Source organism: Hemitrygon akajei, chromosome 10 (assembly GCF_048418815.1).
Source record: "Hemitrygon akajei chromosome 10, sHemAka1.3, whole genome shotgun sequence".
Lineage (NCBI taxonomy): Eukaryota > Metazoa > Chordata > Chondrichthyes > Myliobatiformes > Dasyatidae > Hemitrygon > Hemitrygon akajei.
Window position 1 is genome coordinate 173,247,173 of NC_133133.1, and position 27,844 is coordinate 173,275,016.

A 27,844-nucleotide genomic window follows, 5' to 3' on the forward strand; every position below is an offset into this window, starting at 1 on the left:
CATGATATTTTTATTAAAAGTTGATAGAACAAAGAGAAATTGATAGGGGGTCGATTCAAATCTGTAGATAAGAGACAACCATTTAGAAAGTACTCATTCAAATTCTGCAGTACCAAGTTAACCAATGAAAAATTACTTATTCACTTAATGCAGAACAAAGAAGTTTCAGAGCTTTCCAGAATTATATTTTGTATGGTCACTAGAGGCATATTAAACTGTACGAGGGGTGATTGATAAGTTTGTGGCCTAAGGTAGAAGGAGTCAATTTTAGAAAACCTAGCACATTTATTTTTCAACATAGTCCCCTCCTACATTTACACACGTAGTCCAGCGGTCGTGGAGCATACAGATCTTGGACCTCCAGAAAGTGTCCACAGATGGTTGATTGATAAGTTCATGGCCTAATGTAGAAGGAGATGAGTTATACAGCTCTCATTACATGCACATGCAGGACAACTCTTTGAGTGATTATGCAGAAAGTGTGAAGTTAATAACTCATCTCCTTTTACCTTAGGCCACAAACTTATCAAACACCCCTGATGCATTATTAACTAATGAGTTATGGAAACTAATGGTTTTCTAAAATCGACTCCTTCTACCTTAGGCCGCAATCACCCTTCATATGTGCATAGTACTTGAGGTCTGCCACTGAAATGTTATCTAGGGGACGTTAACCATGAAAATATTGTTGGTGCCAGATGGGGTGATTTGAGTATCTCAGAAACTGCTAATCTGGGATTTTCATCCACAGTCTCTAGAGTTTACAGAGAATGGAGCAAAAAACAAAGAAAAAATCCAGTGAGCAGCAGTTCTGTGGGCAAAAATGCCTTGTTAATGAGAGAGTTCAGAGGAGAACAGCCAGACTGGTTCAAGCTGACAAGAGGGTGACAATAACTCAAATAACCATGTTACTGCAGTGGCATGCAGAAGAGAATCTCTGAAAGCATAACCCATTGAATCTTGGAGTGGATGGGCTACTGCAGCAGAAGGCCACAAATATACACTCGGTGGCCACTTTTTTAGGTACAGGAGTTACATTTAAAGTAGCCACTGAGTGTGAATGCAAGTTTTCTGATAAGATGGTGGCATGGTTTTCCTTAGAAGATTCAGTGAAGATTTAATGGAAACATTTGAGATTATGGAACATTTTGATTGAGTAAAGAGATATCAATGATGCCCTCACCCACATCTTCTCCATTTCCCACACTTCGGCCCTCACCCCATCCTCCCGTCACCACAACAGGGACTGTGTTCCCCTTGTCCTCACCAGCCTCCGGATCCAGCATATTATCCTCCGCAACTTCCGCCACCTTCAACAGGACCCCACCACTAAGGACATCTTTCCCTCCCTACCCCTCTCTGCTTTTCACAGGGATCTTTCCCTCCGCAACTGCCTGGTCCACACGTCCCTCCCCACAGATCTCGCACCTGGTACTTATCTCTGCAAGCGTAAGTGCTACTCCTGTCCCTACACCTCCTCTCTTACCACCATTCAGTGCCCCAAACAGTCCTTTCAGGTGAGACAACACTTCACTTGTGAGTCTGTTGAGGTAATCTATTGCATCCGGTGCTCCCGGTGTGGCCTCCTCTACATCAGCGAGACCCGACACAGATTGGGGGACCACTTCATCGAGCACCTCTGCTCCGTCCGCCACAACAGACAGGATCTCCCGGTTGCCACCCACTTCAACTCTGCTTCACATTCCCATTTGGATATGTCCATACATGGCCTCCTCTACTGCCATGATGAGGCCAAACTCAGCTTGAAGGAGCAACACCTCATATACCTTCGGAGTAGTCTCCAGCCCCTTGGTATGAACATCGAATTCTCCAACTTCCGGTAATTCCCTCCCTCTCCCTTCCACTGAAAGTGGGAACTTTCACTCTGCCTCCTCCTATAGCTGCCTATCACCCCTCTCATGATTCTGCCTTCTTCTACTACCCATAGTGTTTTCCCCTTACATCCCTTCTTCACCTCTCCTGCCTATCCCCTCCCTGCTTCCCCTCCCCCACCCCTTGATCTTTCCTCTGATTGGTTTTTCACCTGGCACCCTCCCCCCACCCCCCACCTTCTTTATAGGGCCCCTGCCCACTCCTTCTTCAGTCCTGACGAAGGGTCTCGGCCCGAAACGTCGACTGCTCATTTCAATGGATGCTGTCCAACCTGCTGAGTTCATCCAGCTTGTTTGTACGTGAGATATCTCTCTCACTGGTTAAGAGTAGCCAGATTTTAAATAATTAACAAAAGAACTAAAAGTGGAAGGTAATTATTTTTAATGTAGAACTTGTTGAGATACTGAATGTGCTTTCTGAGGGGGCAATAGTTATAGGTTCCACTGGAGCTATTTAAAAAAGACACGTACTAAATATCTAAATCTAAATAAATTGTTAGCACGATTGCATAGTGGTTAGCACATTGCTTTACAGTGCCAGTTATGATCGCTGATCAGGGTTCAATTCTGACCATTGTCTGTAAGGAATTTGTATGTTCTCCTTGCCATTAAGTGGGTTTTTTCCAGATGCCCCCACTTTCCAAAACCTTCCAGTTAGGGTTAGGATAAGTGAGTTGTGGGCACGCTATGATGGTGCCAGGAGCATGGCAGCACTTGTGGGCTGCCAACGCAATCCTCGCAGGTTTGCTTTGATACATACAATGCATTCTCCCGTATTTCTTGATGTACACACGTGATAAATAAAACTAATCTTTATCTTTAAATAATTAGGCCCACCACACTCCCCCTCTGTCCCAAAAACTTTGCAGGTGAGATTAATTATTACCCTTTCAAAGGCTAGCACAAGCTGTCCTCACCCTTAGGAAAGGTAAATAAGGTTGAAAGAGTACAGAGAAGAAGTACAAGGATATTGTCATGTATGGAAGACCTGTGTTATAAGGAGAGATTGAATAGTTTAGGACATTATTCTTTGGAACATTGTAGTTTGAGGGGAGATTTGATAGAGGTTTACAAAATTATGAGGGGTATAGATAGGGTCAATGCAAGTAGGTTTTTCCATTGAGTTTGGGTGGGACCAGAGGTCATGGGTTAAGGGTGAAAGGTAAACAGTTTAAGTGGAACATGAGGAGAAACTCCTTCACTCAGGGCCATGAGAGTATGGAACGAGGTCTCCGTGTAAGTGGTGCATGCAAGTTTGATTTCAACGTTTAAGAGAAGTTTGGGTAGGTACATTGATAGCAGCGATATGGAGGGCTACAGTCGAGGTGCAGGTCAATGGGAGTAGGCAGTTTAAACGGTTCAGCATGGACTAGATAGGCCAAAGGGCCTGCTTCTGTTGTGTACTTTTCTATGACTCTAAGACATAGAAGCTGAATGGCCTTGAGTTTCTAGATGATGTCTCATTGGTACTGGTGTGGTTAAATATCTGTACCTCATTGAAAAAAAAACAGATGGTGATAGATTTTGATTATCTTCAAAGATGAGTAATCCAGCAATGACTTCTCATTTTGCAGCAACTATTCCTGTGCAGTTTGGAAGCAGGGTCAAACACCATCAGTGTCGAGCAGCTCCTGGTGGAACTGAAGGCTGGCAGAATCAGCAGTGTCCACGAAGAGAAAGTCCGACAGGAGCTGCAACACAGCAGGGAGCTGGATCTCCTGGATTTCCTCACCTACCTCCCACTTTTTATCCTGATCCATAACTCGGTTGTCTCGAATCCACTGGACAACACTCCAACACTCTGAATCTCGAGTCTGAGGTTTGGGGTACAAAGGAAGACACTGATCAAGGAAGGAACTACAGTGGTATTTAGAGGGGATATCTTGGTGGGCTGAGTGGCAGGGTAGGGATATGTCTCTATCAAAGTAGATTTAAGGCTCTCCTTCCTTCTGCTAGCCTGTAGGTCACCGTTGAGCAAGAAGTAGGATCTGCTTAGCACCTCCCCCCACCATTGATCAGAGTCACCTGAAGCCATGGGAGAAGGTGGTGGATGAAACATGGAAAATCTATACCACATTACAGACCCTTTGTTGTGCCAACCATGGTTGTATGAGCAGCCGGTGCATATCACAAGTTCTGGTTATCCGACCATTGATGCCAGGCAGACAATCTTGGAGGAGTATTGATCAGAATCAGTTTTTAATATCACCAGCATATGTTGTAAAATTTGTTGACTTTATAGCAGCAGTAAAATGAAATACATGAAAATAGATACTGAGGAAAAAACTGAGATACATTATCTATATGTTTATTAAATAGTTAGGTTAAAATAAGTAGTGCAAAAATAAGTTAAAAAAAAGTAGTGAGGAAGCGTTCATGGGTTCAACATCCATTTAGAAATCAGATGGCAGAGGAGGAAAAGCTTTTGCTGAATCACTGAGTGTGTGTCTTCAATCTTCTGTACCTCCTTCCCAACAGTAACAATGAGAAAAGGGCATGTACTGGGTGGTGGGGATCCCTAATGATGGATGCCGCCTTCTTAAGGCACCACTGCTTGAAGATGTCTTGGATACTATGGAGCATTGTACTCACGATGGAGCTGATTAATTTTACAATTTTCTCCAATTTACTTCAATCTTGTCCAGTAGCTCCCCACCGCCACCCCCCCCCCCCATACCAGTCTGTGATGCAGCTAGTCAGAATGGTCTCCATGGTACATATGGAGAAGATTTCAAGTGTTTTAGTTGACAGACCAAATCTCCTCAAACACCTAATGAAATATAGCCGCTGTCTTGCCTTCTTTGTAGCTTCAACAATATGTTGTGACCAGGTTAGGTCTTCAGGTTAGGATAATAGCTAAGGTCACCCATCTTGTAAAGACAGTGCTCAGAAGAAATGCTCAGACACTGCTCTGTAGAAAAATTTGCCAAAGACCCTGATCACCTACATCATACAACATGGCACATGATGATGATGATCTTGGTGGGGGTGGAATCAGCCAATGAGGCTGTAAGGGTACAACTAACAGAGATCAATTTTATGGCTGCTAAGTTTATTAATCTGATAGAGTTAAGTTTGATTCAGCCTTGGTATATGCTAAAATATGCAACACAAAATGGAAGTTTGTACAACAAAATGGTGTTAGTTTGGGATGTGGGGAAGTTTTGTGAAAGTACAACGGGACCAGTCCACAGTCAGGTTTTGAAACATATAGTGAGTAGCAGCCTGCAGACTTGAGAATACTTCATGGTGAAAAACATGTTTGTCTGGGAAGAGGAAGGTGATTTTGCAGGTGCAGATACCACCTTCTACTGTCCCATGGGATAGTATGGGGGCAAATCATTTTTGAAGTTTATAAAATTTCTTGGTGAAGATCGTAATCTTCCCTCAGTCTGAATTGCTAGGGTAGAGAAAGAAGACTGAGTGAATGGTTGGACATCTGTGATTCTCTCCATCATTGTACAGATTAATCAATATTATTTTGTTTCCTTCTCTGCTTTCTAAGTATTCTTCCTTCATTTTGTGTCTTTTATTCTTTATATAATTCTAATTAGTTGCTTCCTTTTATAACCTTTAATACATATACAATGCCTCCATTGTTTGCAAATACTTCTTGCTACTGAAACAGAAAAGAACAAGGAACAAATTTTAAAATCTTTTCATTGCAATGAGATTATACCACAGCCTTCCCAATGATCAGCAGGAATTGGGGAAAAAAAGGTACGTGGGCAAGTTGCAGAGGGGTGTTCAAATAGGATAGTAGTAGAGGTGGTATTCTCACTTTCCCAATACCAATTGGAATTTCTTTCATGCAACAGGCTTAGATGGGGTGGAATTTGTAAATTATAACTCAGGGTATTTTCCAGACTGTGTGTAGAGATCTACGAGGGAATGGGAAGTACAATCTCAATTTCAGAAATGAAGATGGAAAAGAGATAGAACTGTCTGCACAACAAACCTTCTGTAACAGTGACCAAAATGGGAAGAGCCTATTTCAATAGTATAAGACAGGGTCTGGCAAAGGTAGATTGCTTAGCATAGGTGTGATGGGCTGAAGGGTCTGTTTATGGGAGATGAGAAGGAATTTACTTGACCAGAGGACAGTGAATCTATGAAATTCATTGCCATGGATGGCTGTGGAGGCCAAGTCTTTGCATATATTTAAAGCAGAGATAGATAAGTTCCTGGTTAGTCAGGGCATGAGAGGTTATATGGAGAAGGCTGGAGAATGGGATTGAAAGAGATAACTAGTCAGCCATGATGGAATGGTGAAGCACACTGGATGAGTCAACTGGCCTCATTCTGCCCCTATGTCTTATGGTCATATGGAGATCAGCTACACAAACCACCCCATCTGACACCAACAATCATTCCATGGTCAAAGTCACTTAGATCACATTTCGTCCCCATGCTGATGTTGAGACTGAACAACAGTGACAGAATAGGACCAATCAAGTGTGACAATGGAAAAGTGTGTATGGAACCGGAAGAAATAGCAGAGGTACTTTGTAAGTATTCACTATGGAAAAGGATCTTGGCGATTGAGGGGATGACTTCCAGCAGACTGAAAAGCTTGAGCACATAGATATTAAGGAAGAGGGTGTGCTGAAGCTTTTGGAAAGCATCAAGTTAGATAAGTCACCAGGACTGGACGAGATGTACCCCGGGCTATTGTGGGAGGTGAGGGAGGAGATTGCTGAGCCTCTGGCGATGATCTTTGCATCATCAATGGGGACGGGAGAGGTTCAGCAGGATTGAAGGGTTGCAGATGTTGTTCCATTATTCAAGAAATGGAGTAGAGATAGCCCAGGAAATTATAGACCAGTGAGTCTTACTTCAGTGGTTGGTAAGTTGATGGAGAAGATTCTGAGAGGCAGGATTTATGAACATTTGGAGAGGCATAATATGATTAGGAATAGTCAGCATGGCTTTGTCAAAGGCAGGTGGTGCCTTACAAGCCTGATTAATTTTTTTGAGTATGTGACTAAACACATACATGAAGGTAGAGCCATAGATGTAATGTCTATGGATTTCAGCAAGGCATTTGACAAGGTACCCCATGCAAGGCTTATTGAGAAAATAAGGAGGCATGAGATCCAAGTGGACCTTGCTTTGTGGATCCAGAACTGGCTTCCTCACAGAAGGCAAAGAGTGGTTGTAGACGGGTCATATTCTGCATGGAGGTTGGTGACCTCCATGTCTCAGGGATCTGTTCTGGGACCCCTACTCTTTGTGAATTTTATAAATTCCTCATCTAGGTAAGTGGAGGGATGGATAGTAAATTTTCTGATGACACAAATGTTGGGGGTGTTCTGGATAGTGTGGTGGGCTGTCAGAGGTTACAGTGGGACATTGATAGGATACAAAACTGGGCTGAGAAGTAGCAGATGGAGTTCAATCCAGATAAGTGTGAGGTATTTCATTTTGGTAGGTCAAATGTGATGGCAGAATTAATGGCAAGACTCTTGGCAGTGTGGAGGATCAGAGGGATCTTGGGGTCCGAGTCCATAAGATGCTCAAAGCTGCTTCGCAGGTTGACTCTGTGGTTAGGAAAGCATATGGTGCATCGGCCTTCATCAATCGTGGGATTGAGTTTAAGAGCCGAGAGGTAATGTTGCAGCTATATGGGACCCTGATCAGACCCCTCATGGAGTACTGTGCTCATTTCTGGTCGCCTCACTACAGGAAGGATGTGAAAACCATAGAAATGGTGCAGAGGAGATTTACAAAGATGTTGCCTGGTTTGGGGAGCATGCCTTATGAGAATAGGTGGAGTGAGCTTGGCCTTTTCTCCTTGAAGTAACAGAGGATGAGAGGTAACTTGATAGAGGTGTATAAGATGACGAGAGGCATTGATTGTGCTGATAGTCAGAGGCTTTCTCCCAGGGCTGAATTGGCTAGCATGAGAGGGCACAGTTTTAAGGTGCTTGGAAGTAGGTACAGAGGGGATGTCAGGGATAAGTTTTTAACACAGAGTGGTGAGTGCGTGGAATGGGCTGTCAGCGACGGTGGTGGAGGCGGATAAAATAGGGTGTTTTAAGGGACTCCTGGATAGATACATGGAGCTTAGAAAAATAGAGGGCTATGTGTAACCCTAGGTAATTTCTAAAGTAAGGACATGTTTGGCACAGCATTGTGGGCCTAAGAGCCTGTATTGTGCTGTGTGTTTTCTATGTAGCAACTGAACTTTTTAACCATGTCTGCATATTTTTATTCATTGAGTTGCTGCCACATGATTGATTGATTAGATATTTGCATTAATGAGCAGGTGGGCAGCTTTACCTAATAAGGTGGCCACTGAGTGTATATTAGAAGCAAGGGATTGGCTAGGGATGAGTACATTGTCTAGTGACCAATGGGGAATCAATATATGGAGCCGGGGGTGTGAATGTGGTCTTAAATGAATACATCTCATTGATATTCACCAAGGTGAAGGAAGGGGAGGATGGCGAGTTAGGGGAGGAGCACACTAATTTTCTGGAATATGCTTGGATTTTGAAGGGTAAGACATAGGCACACATTAAGATGGATACATCTGCTGGGCTTGACTGGATTGATCAGGATACTATAGGAAGGAATGGGAAAGGGTGAAATGTAAAGGGGTATGCTTTCCCACAGAGGGTCAAGGTCAAAGTAAATTTAATATCAAAGTAATATACCAGTGGTCACCAGACACAGTACTATGCGAAAGTCTTAGGCACATGTAAAAAAATGCCTGTAAACAAAGATGCTTTCAAAAATAATGAAATGAAGACTTCCCAGAAGCTGAAAATTTTCTATCAGAAAATTTACTATGTAGAGCTGTAAACAGTGAAAAAAGAAGATGCACACACAAAATGCTGGAGGAACTCAACAGGTCAGGCAACATTTATGGAAATGAATAAGCAGTCAATATTTCGGGCCAAGACCCTTCTTTGGGGCTGTGAAGAAAGGGGGAAGACTACCAGAGTAGTAAGGTGGTGGGTGGGGGGGGGGGGTGGGTAGGGGAAGGAGGATAGCTCAAAGGTGATAGGCAGAGCCAAGTGGGTAGAAAAGATAAAGGACTGGAGAGGAAGGAATCTGATAGAAGAGATTGGACCATAAGAGAAAGAAAAGGAGAAGGGGACCCAGAGGGCCTGTTACTGAGCTGTATCTCTAAATAATAAAATAAAAATAAATAATTTCCACCTTTTATTACCTCATTTGATCGCCCACCAACTATCTCTGTGTATCATATCCTTGGCAAATTTCTCCACCTTGATGATTAAAATTAATTTTAAATTAAATAATCTCTCAGTTTATCATATAGCATGAATTACTATGATCAAAGTACTCACATACACTCTTCAGAATAGTATTGCTGAAATACTTGATGTTGCTCAGTGGGCTGTACTGTCCATGGTTCTGAATCTTTACATTGGCACAGAACATGAAGAATCTATATTGCAGATACTACAAGTGCAGAAACATCCATTTCTCTAACATACGGTAATATCAACCCCTCCCCCTTCTCTCTTTTTCCATTCCCATTCTCACCTCTTCTTCTCACCTCTGGTTCCCCTCCTCCTTCCCTTGCTTCCATGGCCCACTCTCTTTTCCTTTCAGATTCCTGCTTCTTCAGTCCATTACCCTTTCCAGCTTCTCACTTAATCTCCCCTCCTCCACCCACCCACCTTCTCCCTCACCTGATCTCACCTATCACTTGCCAGCTTGCACCCTTTCCCCTCCCTCACCTTCTTATTCTTCTTTCTACCCCCTTTATTTCTAGTCCTGACAAAATGTCTTCACCTAAAACATCAACATTGCCATAGAGGCTGCCTGACCTACTGAGATCCCCCAGTGTTTTGTGTGTATTGTTCCAAATTTCCAGCATCTACAGAATCTCTTATGTTAATACTGCAGTTGGTATGTTAGGTATCAGAATCAGGTTTATTATCACCGGCATGTGACGTGAAATTTGATAACTTAGCAGCAGCAGTTCAATGCAATACATAATCTAGCAGAGAAAGAAAAAAAATAAGATTAAACATAACAAATAAACAAGTAAATCAATTACATATATTGAATAGATTATCAAAAATGTGCAAAAACAGGAATACTATATATTAAAAAAGTGAGGTAGTGTCCAAAGCTTCAAAGTCCATTTAGGAATCAGATGGCAGAGGGGAAGAAGCTGTTCCTGAATCACTGAGTGTGTGCCTGCAGGCTTTTGTACCTCCTACCTGATGGTAACAGTGAGAAAAGAGCATGCCCTGGGTGCTGGAGGTCTTTAATAATGGACGCTGCCTTTCTGAGACAGCACTTCCTAAAGATGTCCTGGGTACTTTGTAGGCTGGTACCCAAGATGGAGCAGACTAAATTTTCAACCTTCTGCAGCTTCTTTCGATCCTGTGCAATAGCCCCTCCATACCAGACAGTGACGCAACCTGTCAGAATGCTCTCCACGGTACAACTATTGAAGTTTTTGAGTGTATTTGTTGACATGTTAAATTGCTTCAAACTCCTAATAAAGTATACCTGCTGTCTTGCCTTCTTTATGACTACATCAATATGTTGGAATCAGGTTAGATCCTCAGAGATCTTGACACCCAAGATCTGAATCTTGAAGCTGCTCACTCTCTCCATTTCTGATCCCTCTATGAGGATTGGTATCTGTTCCTTCATCTTACCCTTCCGGAAGTCCACAATCAGCTCTTTTGTCTTACTGACGTTGAGTGCCAGGTTGTTGCTGCGGCACCACTCCACTAGTTGGCATATCTCACTCCTGTACACCCTCTTGTCACCACCTGAGATTCTACCAACAATGATTGTATCATCAGCAAATTTGTAGATGGTGTTTGAGCTATGCCTAGCCACACAGTCATGTGTATGCAGAGAGTAGAGCAGTGGGCTAAGCACACACCCCTGAGGTGCACCAGTGTTGATTGTCAGCGAAGAGGCTATGTTCTCACCAATCTGCACAGACTGTGGTCTTCTGGTTAGGAAGTTGAGGACTAATTGCAGAGGGAGGTTCTGCAACATTTAGAATTGTGGGACTGGTAGTATTAAATGCGAAGCTATAGTCGATAAATAGCCTCCTGACGTAGTTGTTTGTGTTGTCTCAGAGGTCTTAAGCTGTGTGGAGAACCATGGAGATTGCATCTGCCATTGACCTATTGTGGTGATAGGCAAATTGCAATGGGTCCAGGTCCTTGCTGAAGCAGGAGTTCAGTCTAGTCATAACCAACCTCTCAAAGCATTTCATCTCTGTTGATGTGTGTGCTACTGGGTGATAGTCGTTAAGACAGCCCACATTATTCTTCTTTGGCACTGGTATAATTGTTGCCTTTTTAAAGCAAGTGAGAACTTCTGCCCATAGCAGTGAGAGGTTGAAAATGTCCTTAAATACTCCCGCTAGTTGGTTGGCACAGGTTTTCAGAGCCTTACCAGGTACTCCAGTAGTACGTCACCAGTAGTTCAGTTTGTTAAACTCATCTACAAACTGTAACGGACAAATATGTATCTCTTGTGGGTTAGCAGTGAACAGTTTATCAGGTGTTCAGTGTTGTTCCTCTGGAGCCTTAGTTAGTACCCTATTGTTGCTTCTTTTTTCTTCTTCTTCTTCTCCCAGGGATGATTCTTCGGAACTTCTGTAGATCTAGGTACTTACAGGATGAAGTTGCTAGCCACATGCCCAACCCTCCTCCTTTCACAACTGGGCTCAGTGCCATCCATGGTGGAATTCTTGTTTGTTCTGCTACATATTAATAGCTGACCAGGTCAGTGAGTCCTCCACAAGATCAGGAGGATCAGATGTCCTTTCAAACAAAAGGCAAAAGTGCCAAAGGACCTCTAGCCATGCTGTAGAACTCTACGAGCTTCTCTTTAGGGACTGGACTTGGTAAAAAAAAAAAAACTTGGAATGGTGATTAAAATGAAAGGTTTCAAGAAGGTAATCTGGTAACATGGGCCATCAAGCTGCAGGTAAAAATTTACTGGAGACAAATCTGAGAAGGAATGTAAAATGAATGGGGTAGAAAACTTAAGCAAAATAAAGTTTTATGTTCTAAAATCTTCAAAGGTGGTAGCAGAGTTTCCAAGCTTTTGCAAAGCACATGAATTTACTAATTTTACAAGAATGTTGTCAGGACTTAAGGGCCTGAGTTAAAGAAAAAGTGTTGAATAGGTTAGGAGTTTATTCCCTGGAGCATAGGAGAATGAGGGGAGATTTGACAGTGGTATTCAAAATTATGAGGGGTATGGATAGTGTAAATACAGGCAAGGCTTTTTCCACTGCAGTTGCGTGAGACTAGAACTACAGGTCATAGACTGAGGGTGAAAGGAGAAATATTTAAGGGAAACTTGAGGGGGAACTTCTTCACTGAGAGGGTGGTGAGAATGTGGAACAAGCTGCCAGCAGAAGTGGTGGATGTGGGTTTGATTTCAATATTTAAGAAAAGTTTGGATAAATAAGTACATGGATGGCCAGGATATGGAGGGCTGTGGTGCAGGTGCAGGTCAATGGGACCAGGCAGAGTAATAGGTCAGCATGTACTAGATGGGCTGAAGGACCTGTTTCTGTGCTGTAGTGCTCTATGGCTCCATGACTCTTTAATTCCAATAGTTGGTGATGCAAGGACACAGAATACAAAAGCCAGGAAATTCCACTATGCATTTATAAGCATAAGTCAACCCCACCTAAGTATTGTGTTCAGTTTGAGATGCTTCAACAAGGATGTAAACATCTTTGCTTTTGTTGGCCAGGGTGAGGGGGTAGGGGGTTGTGGCAGAATGGTAGCAGTCATTTGGAAAGACAGAGGAAGGCTTAGTCTGTGAGGGGAGAAGGTCAAGAGGGGATTTAACAGTGATAATTAAGAATCACAGTTTTTCATAAGAGTGAAGTGGTAAAGATCAAGTCAAAGTCAAAGTAAATTTATTATCGAAGTACATATATGTCTTCATTACTACCTTGATTCATTTTCTTTTCGGCATTCAGAGGAAAATAAAGAAATACAACAGAATTTATGAAAAACTCTACATAAATAAGGGACTGTTTAGGCTTAAAACTTATTTCATCATTCAGGGATAATTTATAAGTCAAAACAAGTATCCAAAATAAGTTGGAGACCAAAGGTGAACAAGCAGCCCCAGAATGGACATGACAAGCCCCTTCCCAAAGGTGCCACCCCTCCAAGGATACCCCATATAATGCATAGTATGTCAGCAATAATAAAGTTGATTTTGATAATAAATCTGATCCTGATTCATTTCGGGGAACAAGGGAAGATTTGTAAAGTTCATTTCTCTTCATTGGGTTCACTCTGAAGAGGACTGGGCTATGCACATCTATACCAGTAGGGAGTATCCTAACAAGCTGCATCACTGGAATGGAAATTGCGCTGTGGCGGACAGGAAGGCTCCTCAATGGCTGGTCAAAGCTGCTCAACCCATCATCAGCACCAGCCTGCCCGCCATCAAGGACACATATTCAGAAAGGTGCCGGAAAAGGCCAGTAACATCATGAAGGAACCCAGCCACCCTGCTCATGGACTGTTGTCCCACTCCATTCAGGGAGGAGGCTACGTAGCATCTATGTGAGGACCACCAGACTCAAAAACAGTTCCTTTCTTCAATCAATAACACCTTCACCCACTAACCCACCCCCCAATGCCCCCAGCCACCAATACTTTATCAGTTCCTGTCAGTCTTCTTACGTCCAGACATTCTTATGCCTAGCATCACCTTATGGACATAAGATCAATCTATGTATACAGCTATCTTACGTATTTATATTTATTGTGCTTTTTATCTTATTGTGTTATTTCTTGTGCTGCATTGGATCGGGGGTAACAATTATTTCATTCTCCCTTACACTTGTATACTGGAAATGACATCAAACAATCTTGAAAAGAGAGACTGTGTGTATTGGCGGTGGAAGGAACAATAATATTCTGGGCCAGGACCACACACAGTTAGTATGCTTCCAACGCAGTTGGAAATGTTCTCAAAGCAGCTGTGTTCATTTTGTCTGCACTGTTAGCTCTGTCGTAGCAGAGCATTGATATAAACTGCTCGCCTACATTCTGCTGGGATATTGTCAGCTGCCAGGGAGAAGGCATACTGCAGTTACACCCAAAGACATAGCATTGGAAGGAACCTTAGGTAAACTGCCAAAAGAAAGCCTGAAGTAGTCCTTCTCTTTCACCATCCCAAATACAGCTTTTTACATTCTTGATGACTTTGAAATTTTATTTTATACAGCGCGGAATAGGCCTTCAAGCCACGCTGCCCAGCTAACCCGACAACTTCAATTTAACCCTCACCCAGTCACAGGATAATTTAGTCAATCTTCCCTCTAAGGTGTGTGCAAGTACACGCACACACGTCTTTTGCTACTAGCACACAAAGGAATTTAAACTGCACACAGATGTTTGTCACTCTCCACCTCGTTGGCATGTTGAGTATATTTCACAATTGTACATAATCACATTTCCTTTCCCGGTTTCTGACGCAGACAATGTTGAAAACGTGGAGTTTGCAATGATTTGTCTGCAGATTTTAGAAATGGCTTATTTATACCATTTTTACTGAAGAAGTTATTGTTTCACTGTGTCAAGTTCCAATGAAACAAAGGGCACAAGGTGCAAAAGAACTGCTAGCTCATTTAAAGTGGAGTGGCTTAATGAAACAGTACCAACTGCTACACCAAAAGTTCATGAGGTCAGGAATGTGCAGCTATGCGCAGCACAGTCCAGAAACTGGTGGTACTGGCTTGTATTGTTGTGATGCAAAGGTTGCAGGATAATTTGCAAGTAAGAAAAAGTGGAGTGATACATGGACACTTGACTTTTTAAAGTGTCATTTAGCAATCAAATCACATATGGCAAGAAAATCCATCATTACCCACGACAGGCCTGCTACGTATGTTTTGTGAGAGTGCAAATGAATGAAAACGAAAATGATCAAACTCGGAGGAGATCTAAGTTCTTATTGACAATGTTTTGCTAGCTGTTCAAATGAATACATCTCTGTATTAAATTCAGTGCACACATGTTGTCACGGGACAAAAATTGCACAGCATAAAATTTTTGCACACACTAGTTGTTACAAGTTAGAGGGAACCTTGTTTAAAACAACCAATTAATCTATCCATCTACCCAGTACATCTTTGCACTGTGGGTGGAAACCAGAACATTTGGGCAAAACACAGGATTCCATGGGTGAAACATATAGAGACTCCTTACAGAGGACATCAGGTTTGAACTACGAACTCCAACACTCTAAGGTCACATGAACTGCTGTGCTACTGTGGCACCCAGTTGTGGAACAAAGAATGGGAAAAGAAAATGGCTCTCACCAGGAAGTTGTTCTTTCTCCTCTGGAGCATAGAAGACTGAGGGGTGATCATAAAGTGGTGTGCAGTATCGTGGGGTGGATGGGCAGGGCAAATGCACTCAGTCTTTTTCCCAGGTGTGGAAAATCAAGAGCTAGAGGGCATATGTTTAAGGTGAAAGTGCAGGAACTTGAGGGGCAACTTTTTGAATGTGTGTGTCTAAGTGGAGCGAGCTTCCAGTGGGAGTGATTGAGGCAGATACAGCAACAACTTTTAAAAGACATGTGGACAAGTACATAGATAGGAAAGGTTTAGAGGGGTGCGGGCCAAATACTGGCAAAAGGGGCTAACTGAAGCTGGCATCTAGGTTGGCGTGGACTACTTGGGCCAAATGTAGGCAAATGAGACTTGCCTCAATAGACATCTTGTTCAGCAAGGACTAGTTGCACTAAAAGGGCCTGGCTCCATATTGAACGGCTATATGACTCTACAACTAAGTAGGCAACATGCCTCCAACAAGGGTTCAAAATGAAAGCTCAAGCTTAGCCTTGGGTCACATCCCACAAACTATGTTCAAACTTCTCCCAGACCTAGGGGGTGTAGGAAGTACCCCCTGCATCCTAGGAGTGGATAAGTAGATTGCAGCAGAGTCCACACTTCGGGAGTATTAGCTTGCCTGTAACACATGTTGGAATACTGAGGATTAGATGTACTGGGTGAAGTAAAGGTATTTTTCTTTTACAGATTCTTTCTGCATAGTGTGTGCCCACTGCCGGCCACACCAAGCCTTTGTAGGGCACCTCGATAGTGTAGCTGTTAATGCAATGCTATTACACCTGAGGGTGTCGGAGTTTGGAGTTTGAATTCTGTCCGATCTCAGTAATTTTCAATCCCCACGTACTTTTAGAAGTTCAAGAATGAATGAAAAACTTTGATTCTTCACGATCATTTATTTCAAAGTTTAAACAAAGTATACCGGCCATGTGAAACGAAGTGGGGAGCTGACAGAGCACAAAAGATCAAAGACATAAGGAAAGTTTTAAAATGGTGCTTTTGAAAAATCTGTTCGTAAGGAGTCTGTATGTCCTTTCCATGAGAGGGTGCTCTGGTTTCCTCCCACTGTCCAAAGACATACTGGTTAGCAGGTTAATTGGTCATTGTAAATTGTCCCGTGATCAGGTTAGGGTTAATTAGGTGCGTTGCTGGGTGGTGCATGTTGTTGGGCCAAAAGACCTGTTCCATACTGTATCCCTAAATAAAATAAAATAAAAAGTCAAGTACACAACTTGGAAAGTTACCAACTTCTGTGGTTTCTTCCACAAACACAGGACGTCCTGAAGCACGTTAGAGTCAGAGTCAAAGTCTAGCTTGTCATCGGTGCAAGTCCATGTATGCTCAGGTCCAATGAAAAACTTACTTGCAAAAGAATCTCGGATTCAGAGCATCAGATAAGCAGCATTCACAAAAAAACCCAGAAATTATGAGAAATTTTTAAAAGAGATAACACAATTAAAATAAATAAAATCAAAGTCCATTTTAGTGCACATTGATCAGTGTTGCTAAAACTGTAGTGACTATGGTTTTGCTGGTTGGTTCAAAAGCTGTGTTGTGGTGTGCACTCGTAGGACTGGAAGAGCGTCAGGTTCTCCCTGTCACAGCAGATGAGGCACTGACTCAACCCAGGTGCGGAAGCAAGCAGCTTCAGTCATGGGAAGCACCGACAACGACTCGACCCCAGGAGCGGAGAGCCACAGATTCCCCAAAGAGGAGGTTAGACATGGGAATACCCACAGAGCCTCGGAGGACTGAGTGACACCACGAGACAAATCAGTCTATGCAACACAATAACCCCGTTAAGGCACTAAACGTGAGTCCTCTTCAAACAATCATAGAATGCAGGAAACCCATGCCAGTCACAATTAACTTGGCAAGATTAAACCAAAAACACAAGGCTTAATGGCACTAGTTAATATAACAGCTAGCAAAAACAGGGGCTCAAGAAACATAGATCAACGTTCTACGGCAAGCCACAGAGGTCTGCATGGATCATGACAAACTGAGTGGTTGATGGGAAGCAATTGTTCGTGAACCTGGTAGTGTGGGACGTCAGGCTTCTGTTTCTCCTGACTGATGGTACTGTGAGAAGATGGCATGGCCCGGATGGTGGGGACCTTTAATGGTGGATGTTGCCCTCTTGAGGTAGTGCCTGCTGTAGATACTACTGTTAGTAGAGAGGGATGCATTGGGCAGTGTCCACTACTCTCTGCAGCGTCTTACGGTCCTGTCGTTGGAATTGCTGTACCAGACCATGAAGCAGCCAGTCAGGATATTTTCAACAGTACATCCATACAAGATTCATCTGCAGAACATTGAAGAGTGTTCAGTGACAAGCTGAACCTTCATAACCTTCTAGGAAGGTAGCGGTACTGGTACAATTCCAGGGAAAAATAAGACCGAAACCCCTCTACTTCACCCTAGGAAATAGAGGGGCATGGATGGGGTCAATGTGCACAGGTGGATCGTTATTCATTAGAGCATAATGAATACTTCAATGAATAAAGGATTGGAGCAGTTTGTGTGCATTGCTGTAGATTCCAGCATCTGTCGAATCTTGTGTCTCTTGTGGCCTATTAAAACAAAATTTAATAGCCTCTTGTGTCTCGTGACCGATTGGGCTACTGACTCACCTCCACCTAAAATTCCCATATCCATAACTCCCCTGCTCTGCAAAAATCAATCTGTTTCTTAAATATATTTAATAAGTTACCCTCTGCTGCTTCCATGGGCAGAGGAACCCATAGATTCACCGCTCTCTGGGAAAAGCAGTTCCTCCTATGTCCTATACTTTATCTATGTGGTGTAGATAGGGTAAATACAAACAGACTTTTTCCATTGAGGTTGGGTGAGACAAGAACATGAGATGATGGATTAAGGGTGAACAGCAAAATATTTCAGGTGAAACTTCTTCCCTCAGAGGGTGGTGAGAGTGTGGAACGAGCTGCCAGTAAAGGTGGTGGGTGCAGTTTCGATTGCAACGTTTAAGAGAAGTTTGGACAGGTACATGGATGGTAGAGGTATGGAGGGCTGTGGTCCTGGTGCACGTTGATGGGAGTGGGCAGTTCAAATGGTCTTGACATGGACTAGATCGGTCGAAGGGCTTGTTTCTGTGCTGTAGTGTTCTATGACTCTATGACTCCTCCACCCTAAATCTATTCCCTGAATCTAATTTATTGATTTATTTAGTGATAGAGTGGCCCTTCGAGCCACAACACCCCAGCATCCCCACAACAACGATTAACCCTAATCTAATCATGGGACAATTCACAATGACCAATTAACCTACCTGGTACGTCTTTGGACTCTGGGAGGCACCTGGAGCACCCAGGGAAAGCCCGTGCACTCCACGGGGAGGGTGTACAGATGCTCCTTATGGAATGGTGCTGGAATTGAACTCCGAACTCCAGAACACTCTGAGCTGTAATAGCGTGGTGCTGACCGTTACAGAACTGTGGCACTAGGGGGCTATATCCCCAACTTCTAGTCTCACCTATCATTGCAAACACTGTTTTACCTCCATCTTATCCATCCCTTTCATAATGTTGTACCCTTCTGTAAGATCCTCACCCATTCCTGTGAATTCCAGTGAGCAGAATCACTGGAGTAATAGTTGACAATACTACAAAGTTATGGATAAAGATAATGGATCCAGCCTCCCCTCAACCAGCACATCACAGGAACCAGTCTATACTACTTGCTGCCTCAGTAAAATAGCCAGTATAATCAAAGACCTCACCCACCCCGAACATGCTCTCTTCTCCCCTCCCCCATAGGGCAGATGACACAAAAATCTGAACACACATACCACCAGGCTAAGGACAGCTTTTATCCCACTGTTATCAGACACTTGAATGGACCTCTCATACGATAATATGAACTCTACGCCTTAAAATCTACACCGTTATGATCTTGTAGTTTATCGTTCACCTGCACTGGACTTTTTCCCTGGCTTTTACACGTTGTTCTGGATTGCCAGTGTTAACCTTGTTCTACCTCAATACACCCTGCAATCAATTGATCTGCTTGAACAGTATGTAAGAAAAACTTTTTGGTGTACAGATTCATACAGCACTACAGCACTGGAACAGTCTCTTCAGCCCATCTAGTTAATGCCAAACTGATATTCTGCCTAGTCCGATTCACCTGCACATGGACAATAGTTCTATCTTAGTGTATGCGGCAAAAACAATAAACTCTGCTAAACAAAATGTTGGCTGAAACTACCAAAAGGGGAGGTCTAATAACAAGAGTATTAGATGGGGTATGTGCTGGGGTGGAGATAACCACCAAAGGAGGTGTGAGGTGCTCTTTCCTTCCTCTGTTCTGCAGGTCCACCTTGGGCAAGGTGTGGCACCTGCTTAGTTCCGATCAGGGTCACAAGAAGCCATGGGAGCAGGAGGTGAGCAACTGGTGCACATTGCAAATCCTGGCTTTCTGATCATTGACACCAGGCAGACATTCTCTGAAGAGTATTGATAATGGCTGGGGTCACCCATCATGCAAAGACACTGCCCAGAACTAGGCAGTAGCAAACCACTTCTGTGGAAAACTTTGCAAAGAACAGTCATGGCCATGGAAAGGCCACATCGTACCACACGGCACATAATGATGATGATGATTAGACAAGAATTAGGGAAAGTCAATTGGGAGCAGCTGTCTGTAGGCAAATGCGTATCCGGTATATGGGAGCCTTTTTAAGGTTTGTTGACAAGCTGGTGGAGGAACTCAGTGTGTTGATCAACATCTTTGCAACATGGAATACCACAGCACAGTACAGTCCCTTCAGCCCACGATGTTGTGCCAACCTTTTAACTTATTCCAAGGTCAATCTAATCCTTCCCTCCTCCATAGCCCTCCATTTTTCTTTCATTCATATGTTTATCTAAAAGTCTCTTAATGTATCTGCCTCTACCTCCACACCTAGCAATGTGTTCCATCACCCACCGCTCTCTTTCTAAAACACCTACCTCTGATCCCCCCCCCCCATGCTTTCCTCCAATCACTTTAAAATAATAAATACAAGAAAATTTGCAGATGCTGGAAATCCAAAGCAACATACATAAAATGCAGGAGGACCTCAGCAAGTCAGGCAGCAACTATGGAGAGGAATAAACAGTCGACCTTTTGGGCTGAGACCCTTCATCAGGGCTAGAAAGGAAGTGGACCATGGGAGAAAGGGAAGGGGAAGGTGACAGGTATGTGAGAAGAGGTAAAAGGCCAAAGAGGGCAATAGAAGAAGAGAGGAGAGGGATGGTGAAAAAAATTATCAGAAGGAGAAGTTGGTATTCATGCCATCGGATTAGTGGCTACACAGATAAGCTGTTGCTCCTCCACCCTTTGGGTGGCTTTATCTTGGTTCAAGAGGAGGCCATGGACCAATATGTCAGAACAGGAATAGGAATTGGAATTAAAATCTTTGGCCACCGGGAAGTTTGGCTTTTGGTGGGTGGAGGAAGGTACTTGACAAAGTGGTTCCCAAATTTGCAATGGGTCTCACCAATGTAGTGCCTGCTTATATTAACCATTTCCACCCTGGAAAAAGAAATGACCTCTTTGGGTGCAAAATGGACAGTCTATGTTTCAGTTCTAAATCCTGCATCAGATCTGCACCCTTGCTCCAGATTCCAGTATCTGCACACTCTTGTGTCTTTTGATCAGGGTTCTGGACCCGTAAAACTGAAAGAAAGGCAAAGTTTGCAAATCTTAAATGACTACTCAAAAAGCAGCAGGCTTATTTTCCCTAGCATATGGACTCTAAACCTTGAGGGTATATGTCTAATGGAAGAGAGGAGAGATTTAAAAGGGATCTGACAGGCCATTCTTTTCACACAAGACAGTGGTGGATGTGTGGAACAAACTGCCAGAAAAAGTGGCAGAGTTGGATGCAATTACAATCTTTTAAAGGCACTTGGAGAGGTGACAGGCATGGATCAGCACAAGAGGTTCTGCAGATGTTGGAAATCTTAATCAAAGCACACAAAATGCCGAAGGAACTCGACAGATCACCAACATCTATGGAGGGGAGAAAATGATCGCAATTCAGGTGTAGACCCTTCATCTGGACAAATCTCAGCCTGAAACGTTGACTGTTTGCTTGTTTCCTGCCTGATCTATTGAGGTCCTCCAGCACTTTTTAGGTGCATGGATGGGAAAGGTTTAGAGGGATAACCCTTCCATCCAGGTCATGCTCTCTTCTTGCTGCTGTGATCCGACAGAAGGCATATGAGCCTTACAGCCCAACACCAAAATAATTCCGTAACTATGGACTCACTTTCATGGACTCTACAACTCATGTTCTCAGTATTATGTATGTATCTATGTATGTATTTATGTATCATCTATCTGTCTGCCTATTTATGTATTTATTTATTTATTGTATTTGCACAGTGGTTGCTTTGTTTGTGTGCAGTTTTTCATTGATTCCATTGTCTTTCTATCTCAGGGTAGTATATGGTGACATATACATACTTTGATAATGTACTTTGGAGATGGGTCAAATGGAGACAGCTGAGACTAGGTCAGAATGGCACCTTGGTCGGCATAAACACGTTGGTCTGAAGAATGGCTATCCATGCAGTATAACTCCAGGACTCTGCGACTGCATCAGAAAGCTCTTGAAACCAGGTTGCAGAACAGCATTATTTATTGCAGTCCGTGGCTTCTTGGCGAACGGACAAACAGTTGAAGTTCGCTGAGCATTCCTAGAATCTCATCTACGTGCTGACCTTCTGCTTAGTCTGGACACTTCTGCGTTCATCTCTGCCTGCAAAGCTCCTGTGCTGTCAGCAGTGCGGACCGGCAAGCAAGCCTCTTCAAGCTGTCCCCCACACCACAGCACAACCCCCCCCCCCCCCCCCGCATTAGTTTGTAATACAGATTGTCCAAATTTCCTTTGAATCCACAGATTGTAGGAAGAATTTCCGGAACATTTGAACAAAACAATTTTCTGAACCCTAAACGTGCATGCAGGCAAAAAAATTAGGAGAGTCACCTTTAACCTCGAGCCATTATCATGGTTAATGTTTGCAGTAGAATCTCTAAAAGAACGTATTGTTGCTTGTTGCTAGGTCTTCCCTAGCAACCTCAATGCCACGCTGTTGCTGTAATGGTTTAGAATGGGGCTCTTTGTCGAATGGTTTTTGTCACACCCCTATACCTCCAACCTCTCCCAGCCCCCACTCTCCAAAACTTGTCCTTATCAACAGGAAGACATGATAAAAGGGGAAAGTGTTGCTTCCAATGGTTTGTGCCTCAATCACGGGCAAACATTTCTAAGAAATATTTAAGACTGTCACATTTTGCTCTTGGGACCAGCCTATCCACTATCAAGGATGTACATACAGAAAGGTGCCAGAAAAAAAAGCCAGCTACATCAGGAACGATCCCACCCACCCTGCTCATGGTCTGTTTGCTCCATTCCTGTCAGTGAGGAGGCTACGTAGCATCTATGCTAGGACCACCAGACTCAAAAACAGTTACTTTCCCCAAGCAGTAAGGCTGATCAACACCTCCACCCACTAACCCAGCCCTCCACATCCCCAACACCACTACTTTATCATTTCCTGTCAGTCACTTTACATCCTTACATACAGACACACTTGTACCTAGTGTCAGTTTATGTACATATAATCAATCTGCTCTCTCTGTCTATCTATCTTTATATATATAATATCTTATGTATTTATACAGTATGTATTGTGCTTTTATTATAATGTCCTTTATGCTTATTGTGTTTTTTTTTGGAGCTGCGTTAGATCTGGTTAACAATTATTTCATTCTTCTTTACACTTGTATACTGGAAATGACATTGAACAATCTTGAATGTTGTATTACATTTAGAACCAAAGGAAGAGTACAAACTATCATAACTTTTATAACAGTCTTATAAAATTCTTAGTCAGGATGCTGTAGTTCAGGTAACAATCAAGAAGAAATGGAGTATATTTAAAGTGGAGTTTGGTAGGTACTTGATTACCGGTAATTAGGATGATAAAAGTTACAGATGGAAGGCAGGAGAATAGGATTGAGAGGGATAATAAATCAGCCATGATGGAATGGTGGTGTAGACTCAATGGGTCAAGTGGCCTGATTCTGCTCCTGTGTCTAAATGTGTTATGTTTCAGTTGTGCAGAGAGATTGGAGAAGGTTGGTTCTTGCCCTTTGGGTAGTACAAGTCTACAGGTGATTTAATGGAGGTAATCAAGATGTGAGGAAAGGTTAGGATGAAAGATTTCACTGCATTTGGCTAGGTAACAGAAGGTGTAAGATTTAAGTAACCAGGGATGAATTTTTTTTTAATGCTCTTAGCTGTGCCAGTCTGGAACGTGCTTCTGAGAGGTGGTGGAAATAGATTCAGTAGGTACTTTCTTGAAGGAATTGCATAACTGGTGAAAAGGATAAAGATATTCAGGCTTGAGAGTTCTTGCAAAGGGCTGCCAGAAGACGAAGGGAGGAATGGTCAAGTCACACCTACTATCAAGGGGAAATAAACAGATGCTGGAAATAAATCACAAACAAGAGATTTGATTTTGCAGAGTCCTGATGAGGGGTCTCGGCCCGAAATGTTGACTGTTTACTCTTTTCCATAGATACTACCTGGCCTGCTGAGTTCCTCTAGCATTTTGTGTGGGAAGTCACATCAACTGTTCCGTAAAACCCAGGATGTCCCTCTGAATGCATTTATCAGAATTGAAACCATTTATCAAGGATCAACTTTATTTGCCATATATATTTACATATATTAGGAATTTGCTGTGGTGTCACGGAGCGGCATGCAACAAAAAGCAACATTCGACAATGATAAAGAATGAAGAATAGAGATATGGAATAAAATGTACATAAATCCCATGTAAACAGCTTTATAAACTGTGGTTTAAAGTGCTCAGAGTGCAGTGCAGTGAGGACGATGCAGTAGATAAAGGAGGGTGTGCACGTGTACGCTCACATCTTTCACTACTAGCGCACAAAGGAGCTCAAACTGTGCACAAAATATTGTCACCCACTACCTCGTTGGCATGTTAAGTATATTTCACAACCGTACACAATCACTTTTCCTTTTCCAGTCTCTGATGCAGATGGTGTTGACAACGTGGAGTTTGCAATGGTTTGTTTGCAGATTTTAGAACTGGCTTATTTATACTGTTTATATGGAAGAAATTATAGATTCACTATGTTGGGTTCACTTAAAAGCGGAATAGCTTAATGAAACAGTGGAAACTGCTACACCGAAAGCTCATGAGATCAGGAACATGCAGCTATGAGAAATATTTATGAGCATTACTAGCTGTTAAAATGAACACCTATATATAAACTTCAGTCCACACATGTTGTTGTTACTGGGCAAAAAATTGCACCGCACAAGATTTTTGCACACACTGGGTATTGCAAATTCAAGAGAACATTAACATTAGGGGTGGTTGGGGGGGACTAACTAGAGTGATTGATCAGATTAACTGTCTGGGGGGAGAAACTTTTATGATAGTGTGAAGTTTTTGTTTTAATAGCTCTTTAGCGCTTTCCAGAAGGGTATTTATGAAAAAGGCCGTTTGGAGAGTGGGTAGTGCCCATAATGTTTTTTTCCTGCCCATGTCCCTATCCTGGACATGTAGACATCCTGCAGTGATAGTAGACTGCAGCTAAATTCAGGTCACATCAGGAGTCAGTATCTGATGCCCCAGAAGAAAAGTGAGACAGAAGCATTCTGCTGAGGACATTAAGCTCTTTACTTCTTTCTAGGACATAGAGGGGTCATAAATAGGGTCCATAAGACCATAAGATGTAGTAGCAACCCCACTCTCCTACCTTCTTGATTAGACAGGGAAAACTTCATGCCCTGTCTAATCAAGAATCTATCAACCTCTGCCTTAAATATACCCAATTACATGACCTCCACAGCTGTCCATTACAACAAGTTCCACAGATACATCGCTCTCTAGCAAAAAATAATTCTTCCTCCTCTGCATTCTAAATGGATGTCCCTCTATCTGAGCAGTGTCCTCTGGGTCTTAAACTTGCCCAGCATAGGAAACATCCCCTCCACACCCACTGTATTGAGGCCTTTCGACGTTTGTTAGGTTTCAATGAGATCCCCTCTCATTCTTTTGAATTCCAATCAGCACAGGTCCAGAGCCTTCAAACACTCCTCATGTGATTAACATTTTCAACAGGTTTCAATAGGTGCATTTAATGTCAGAGAAATGTATACAATGTGCATCCTGAAATTCTTTTTCTTGGCAAACATCCACAAAAACAGAGGAGCGCCCCAAAGAGTGAATAACAGTTAAATGTTAGAACCCCAAATCCCCCCAGCTCCCCCTCCCATGCACAAGCAGCAGCAAACTGACGGCCCCAGCCCCCACCAGCAAAATAGCATCGGCCCCCTCCACTGTGCACTCAAGCGTGCAACAAACCATCAATAAACACACAGACTTGCAGTACCCCAAAGACTACTCATTCACCCGGTAATTCAACATACCACAGGCTCTCTCTCTCTCTCTCTCCTGAATAAAGGAAAAAGAGGTGTCCCCAGTTCACAGCAAGAGGGAAGACATAACAAAACAACTTGCCGATTTATGGTGTTAAAAGTCTGTTGCGTCGATTTTTCCGAGCTCTGTGCCCAAAGAACTCGGGTCTCGCTGCTTTTGATCTTCTGTGCACTCCCACGACACATCAGGGTGGTGGCACCGGCCTCGAATCCACCCACCTCCAATGCCAGGAAAATCCAGCAGCCTGAAGGTGTGCTGGTCATCCAGGCCGCGTCCTTGGCATATCGAAAAGCGGCCAGTCGTGAGGCTCTGAGAGCGGATCCCATTTCCAGAAGGAACCAAAGTCAGAGTGTAACTCCAGGTCAGGGTCTTCAAAAGAATCTTGAACAAGAAGTAAAGAGATATTAAAGATAGAAATAGAGCTGTTTCCAGGGATCATTCTACTGAAGGTCCTTTGAACCTGCTTCAATGTCAGCACAGCCTTCCTTAGATATAGGGCCCAAAATTGTTCATGGTACTCTTAAGAGCGGCCTCATCAGTGCCTTATAAAGCTTCAGCATTACATCCCTGCTGTTATATTCGAGTCCTCCTGCTGGGAACAATTGAAATTTTATTCACTGGAATGTATCAGACTGAAGGGTGACCGCATAGAAGTGTATGAAAACATGAGGGACATAAACAGGTGAATGGACACAGAGCTTTCCCAGGACTGGAGGGCACAAAGGTTTCAGGCAAGAAGGGAGTGATTTCATAGGGCTATTTTTTTTCACCAGGTTGTCGTCTGATTTTGGAATGATCTCCCAGAGAAAGTGGTTGAGGTAGATACATTAAGAACATTTACCACTTATTTGGACAGATACATGATAGGACAGATTTAAGATAAGAGATCAGATTAACTCTATTAGTCATGTGCACATCAAACATACAGCGAAATGTGTCATTTATGTCAACGACCAACACAGTCCAAAGATGTGCTGGAGGCAGCCCGCCATGGTTCTGGTGCCAGCATCAAGTCCAGACAAATAGGACTACCTCAGCTGGACGATTTAGTTGGCATGGGTTGAAGGGCTCATTTCCTTGCTGTGTCTGTATGACTTGAATAAAGCACTGGACAACTCACAATCAGAATCAGGTTTAATATCACCAACGTATGTCATAAAAAGTGTTGGCTTTGTGGCAGCAGTATAATGAAATAAATAAGAATTGAAACAGACTGTGAATTACTGTAGCTGGGACCCATACAAGTGATCATGGCTCCACCGTTTGTTTGTAGGAAATGGGAGGAACCGATGGAGAAATTATTGAGAGTGAGGACCCGTTCCACCAGACAGAGGAGAGTGGTGGTGGAGGGAACTGGTTTGGTCTGGTGTCCAGAAAGAAATGGAGAACTTTGACCCCTCCTGATGGGGGGGGGGGGGTGGAGGTGTATAAGGACTTGTTCCTGCCCCACTGAACTTATATCTGCGTACTTCACTCAGTTTTATCCCCCTGGTTCAATCCCTTCCTACCTACATCTCTGACACTTCACACACTCTTGATCTTTTCAATAATTACATTCTTTACTAGAATGTTACCTGGGTTTCAGCACCTAAGTTACAGGGAAAGGCTGAACAAGTTAGGTCTTTATTCTTTGGCGCGTAGAAGGTTGAGGGGGGACTTGATAGAGGTATTTAAAATGAGGGGGATAGATAGAGTTGACGTGGATAGGCTTTTTCCATTGAGAGTAGGGGAGATTCAAACAAGAGGACATGATTTGAGAGTTAGGGGGCAAAAGTTTAAGGGTAACATGAGGGGGAATTTCTTTCCTTCAGAGAGTGGTAGCTGTGTGGAATGAGCTTCCAGTAGAAGTGGTAGAGGCAGGTTCGGTATTGTCATTTAAAGTAAAATTGGATAGGTATATGGACAGGAAAGGAATGGAGGGTTATGGGCTGAGTGCGGGCCAGTGGGACTAGGTGAGTGTAAGTGTTGGCATGGACTAGAAGGGCCGAGATGGCCTGTTTCCATGCTGTAATTGTTATATGGTTATAATTTCAAGTTCCCTGACCCCAGTCAACTTATTTTCACTATGGATGTCCAGTCCCTATACATCTCCCCCATCATTGAAGGCCTCAAAGCTCTCC

At 43.1% G+C, this 27,844-nt stretch overlaps 1 protein-coding gene across 11 annotated transcripts in view; it reads left to right on the forward strand.

The window, feature by feature from the left end:
* The window catches only part of LOC140734969 (uncharacterized), a 192,345-nt gene extending 168,258 nt beyond the window's left edge, over nucleotides 1-24,087 (forward strand). For 4 of the 11 annotated variants that reach the window (XM_073059727.1, XM_073059729.1, XM_073059728.1 and 1 more), the window contains one exon: nucleotides 3,467-8,838. In XM_073059727.1, coding sequence (XP_072915828.1) covers nucleotides 3,467-3,697 — 231 coding nt within the window. In that variant the 3' untranslated portion in view covers nucleotides 3,698-8,838. Of the gene's footprint in view, nucleotides 1-3,466; nucleotides 8,839-11,481; nucleotides 13,069-16,808; nucleotides 17,051-21,682; nucleotides 22,084-23,828 lie in introns of those variants that run through there. The other 7 variants (XR_012100649.1, XR_012100648.1, XR_012100650.1 and 4 more) reach the window with 7 other exon arrangements.
* Nucleotides 24,088-27,844: the final 3,757 nt, after the last annotated feature.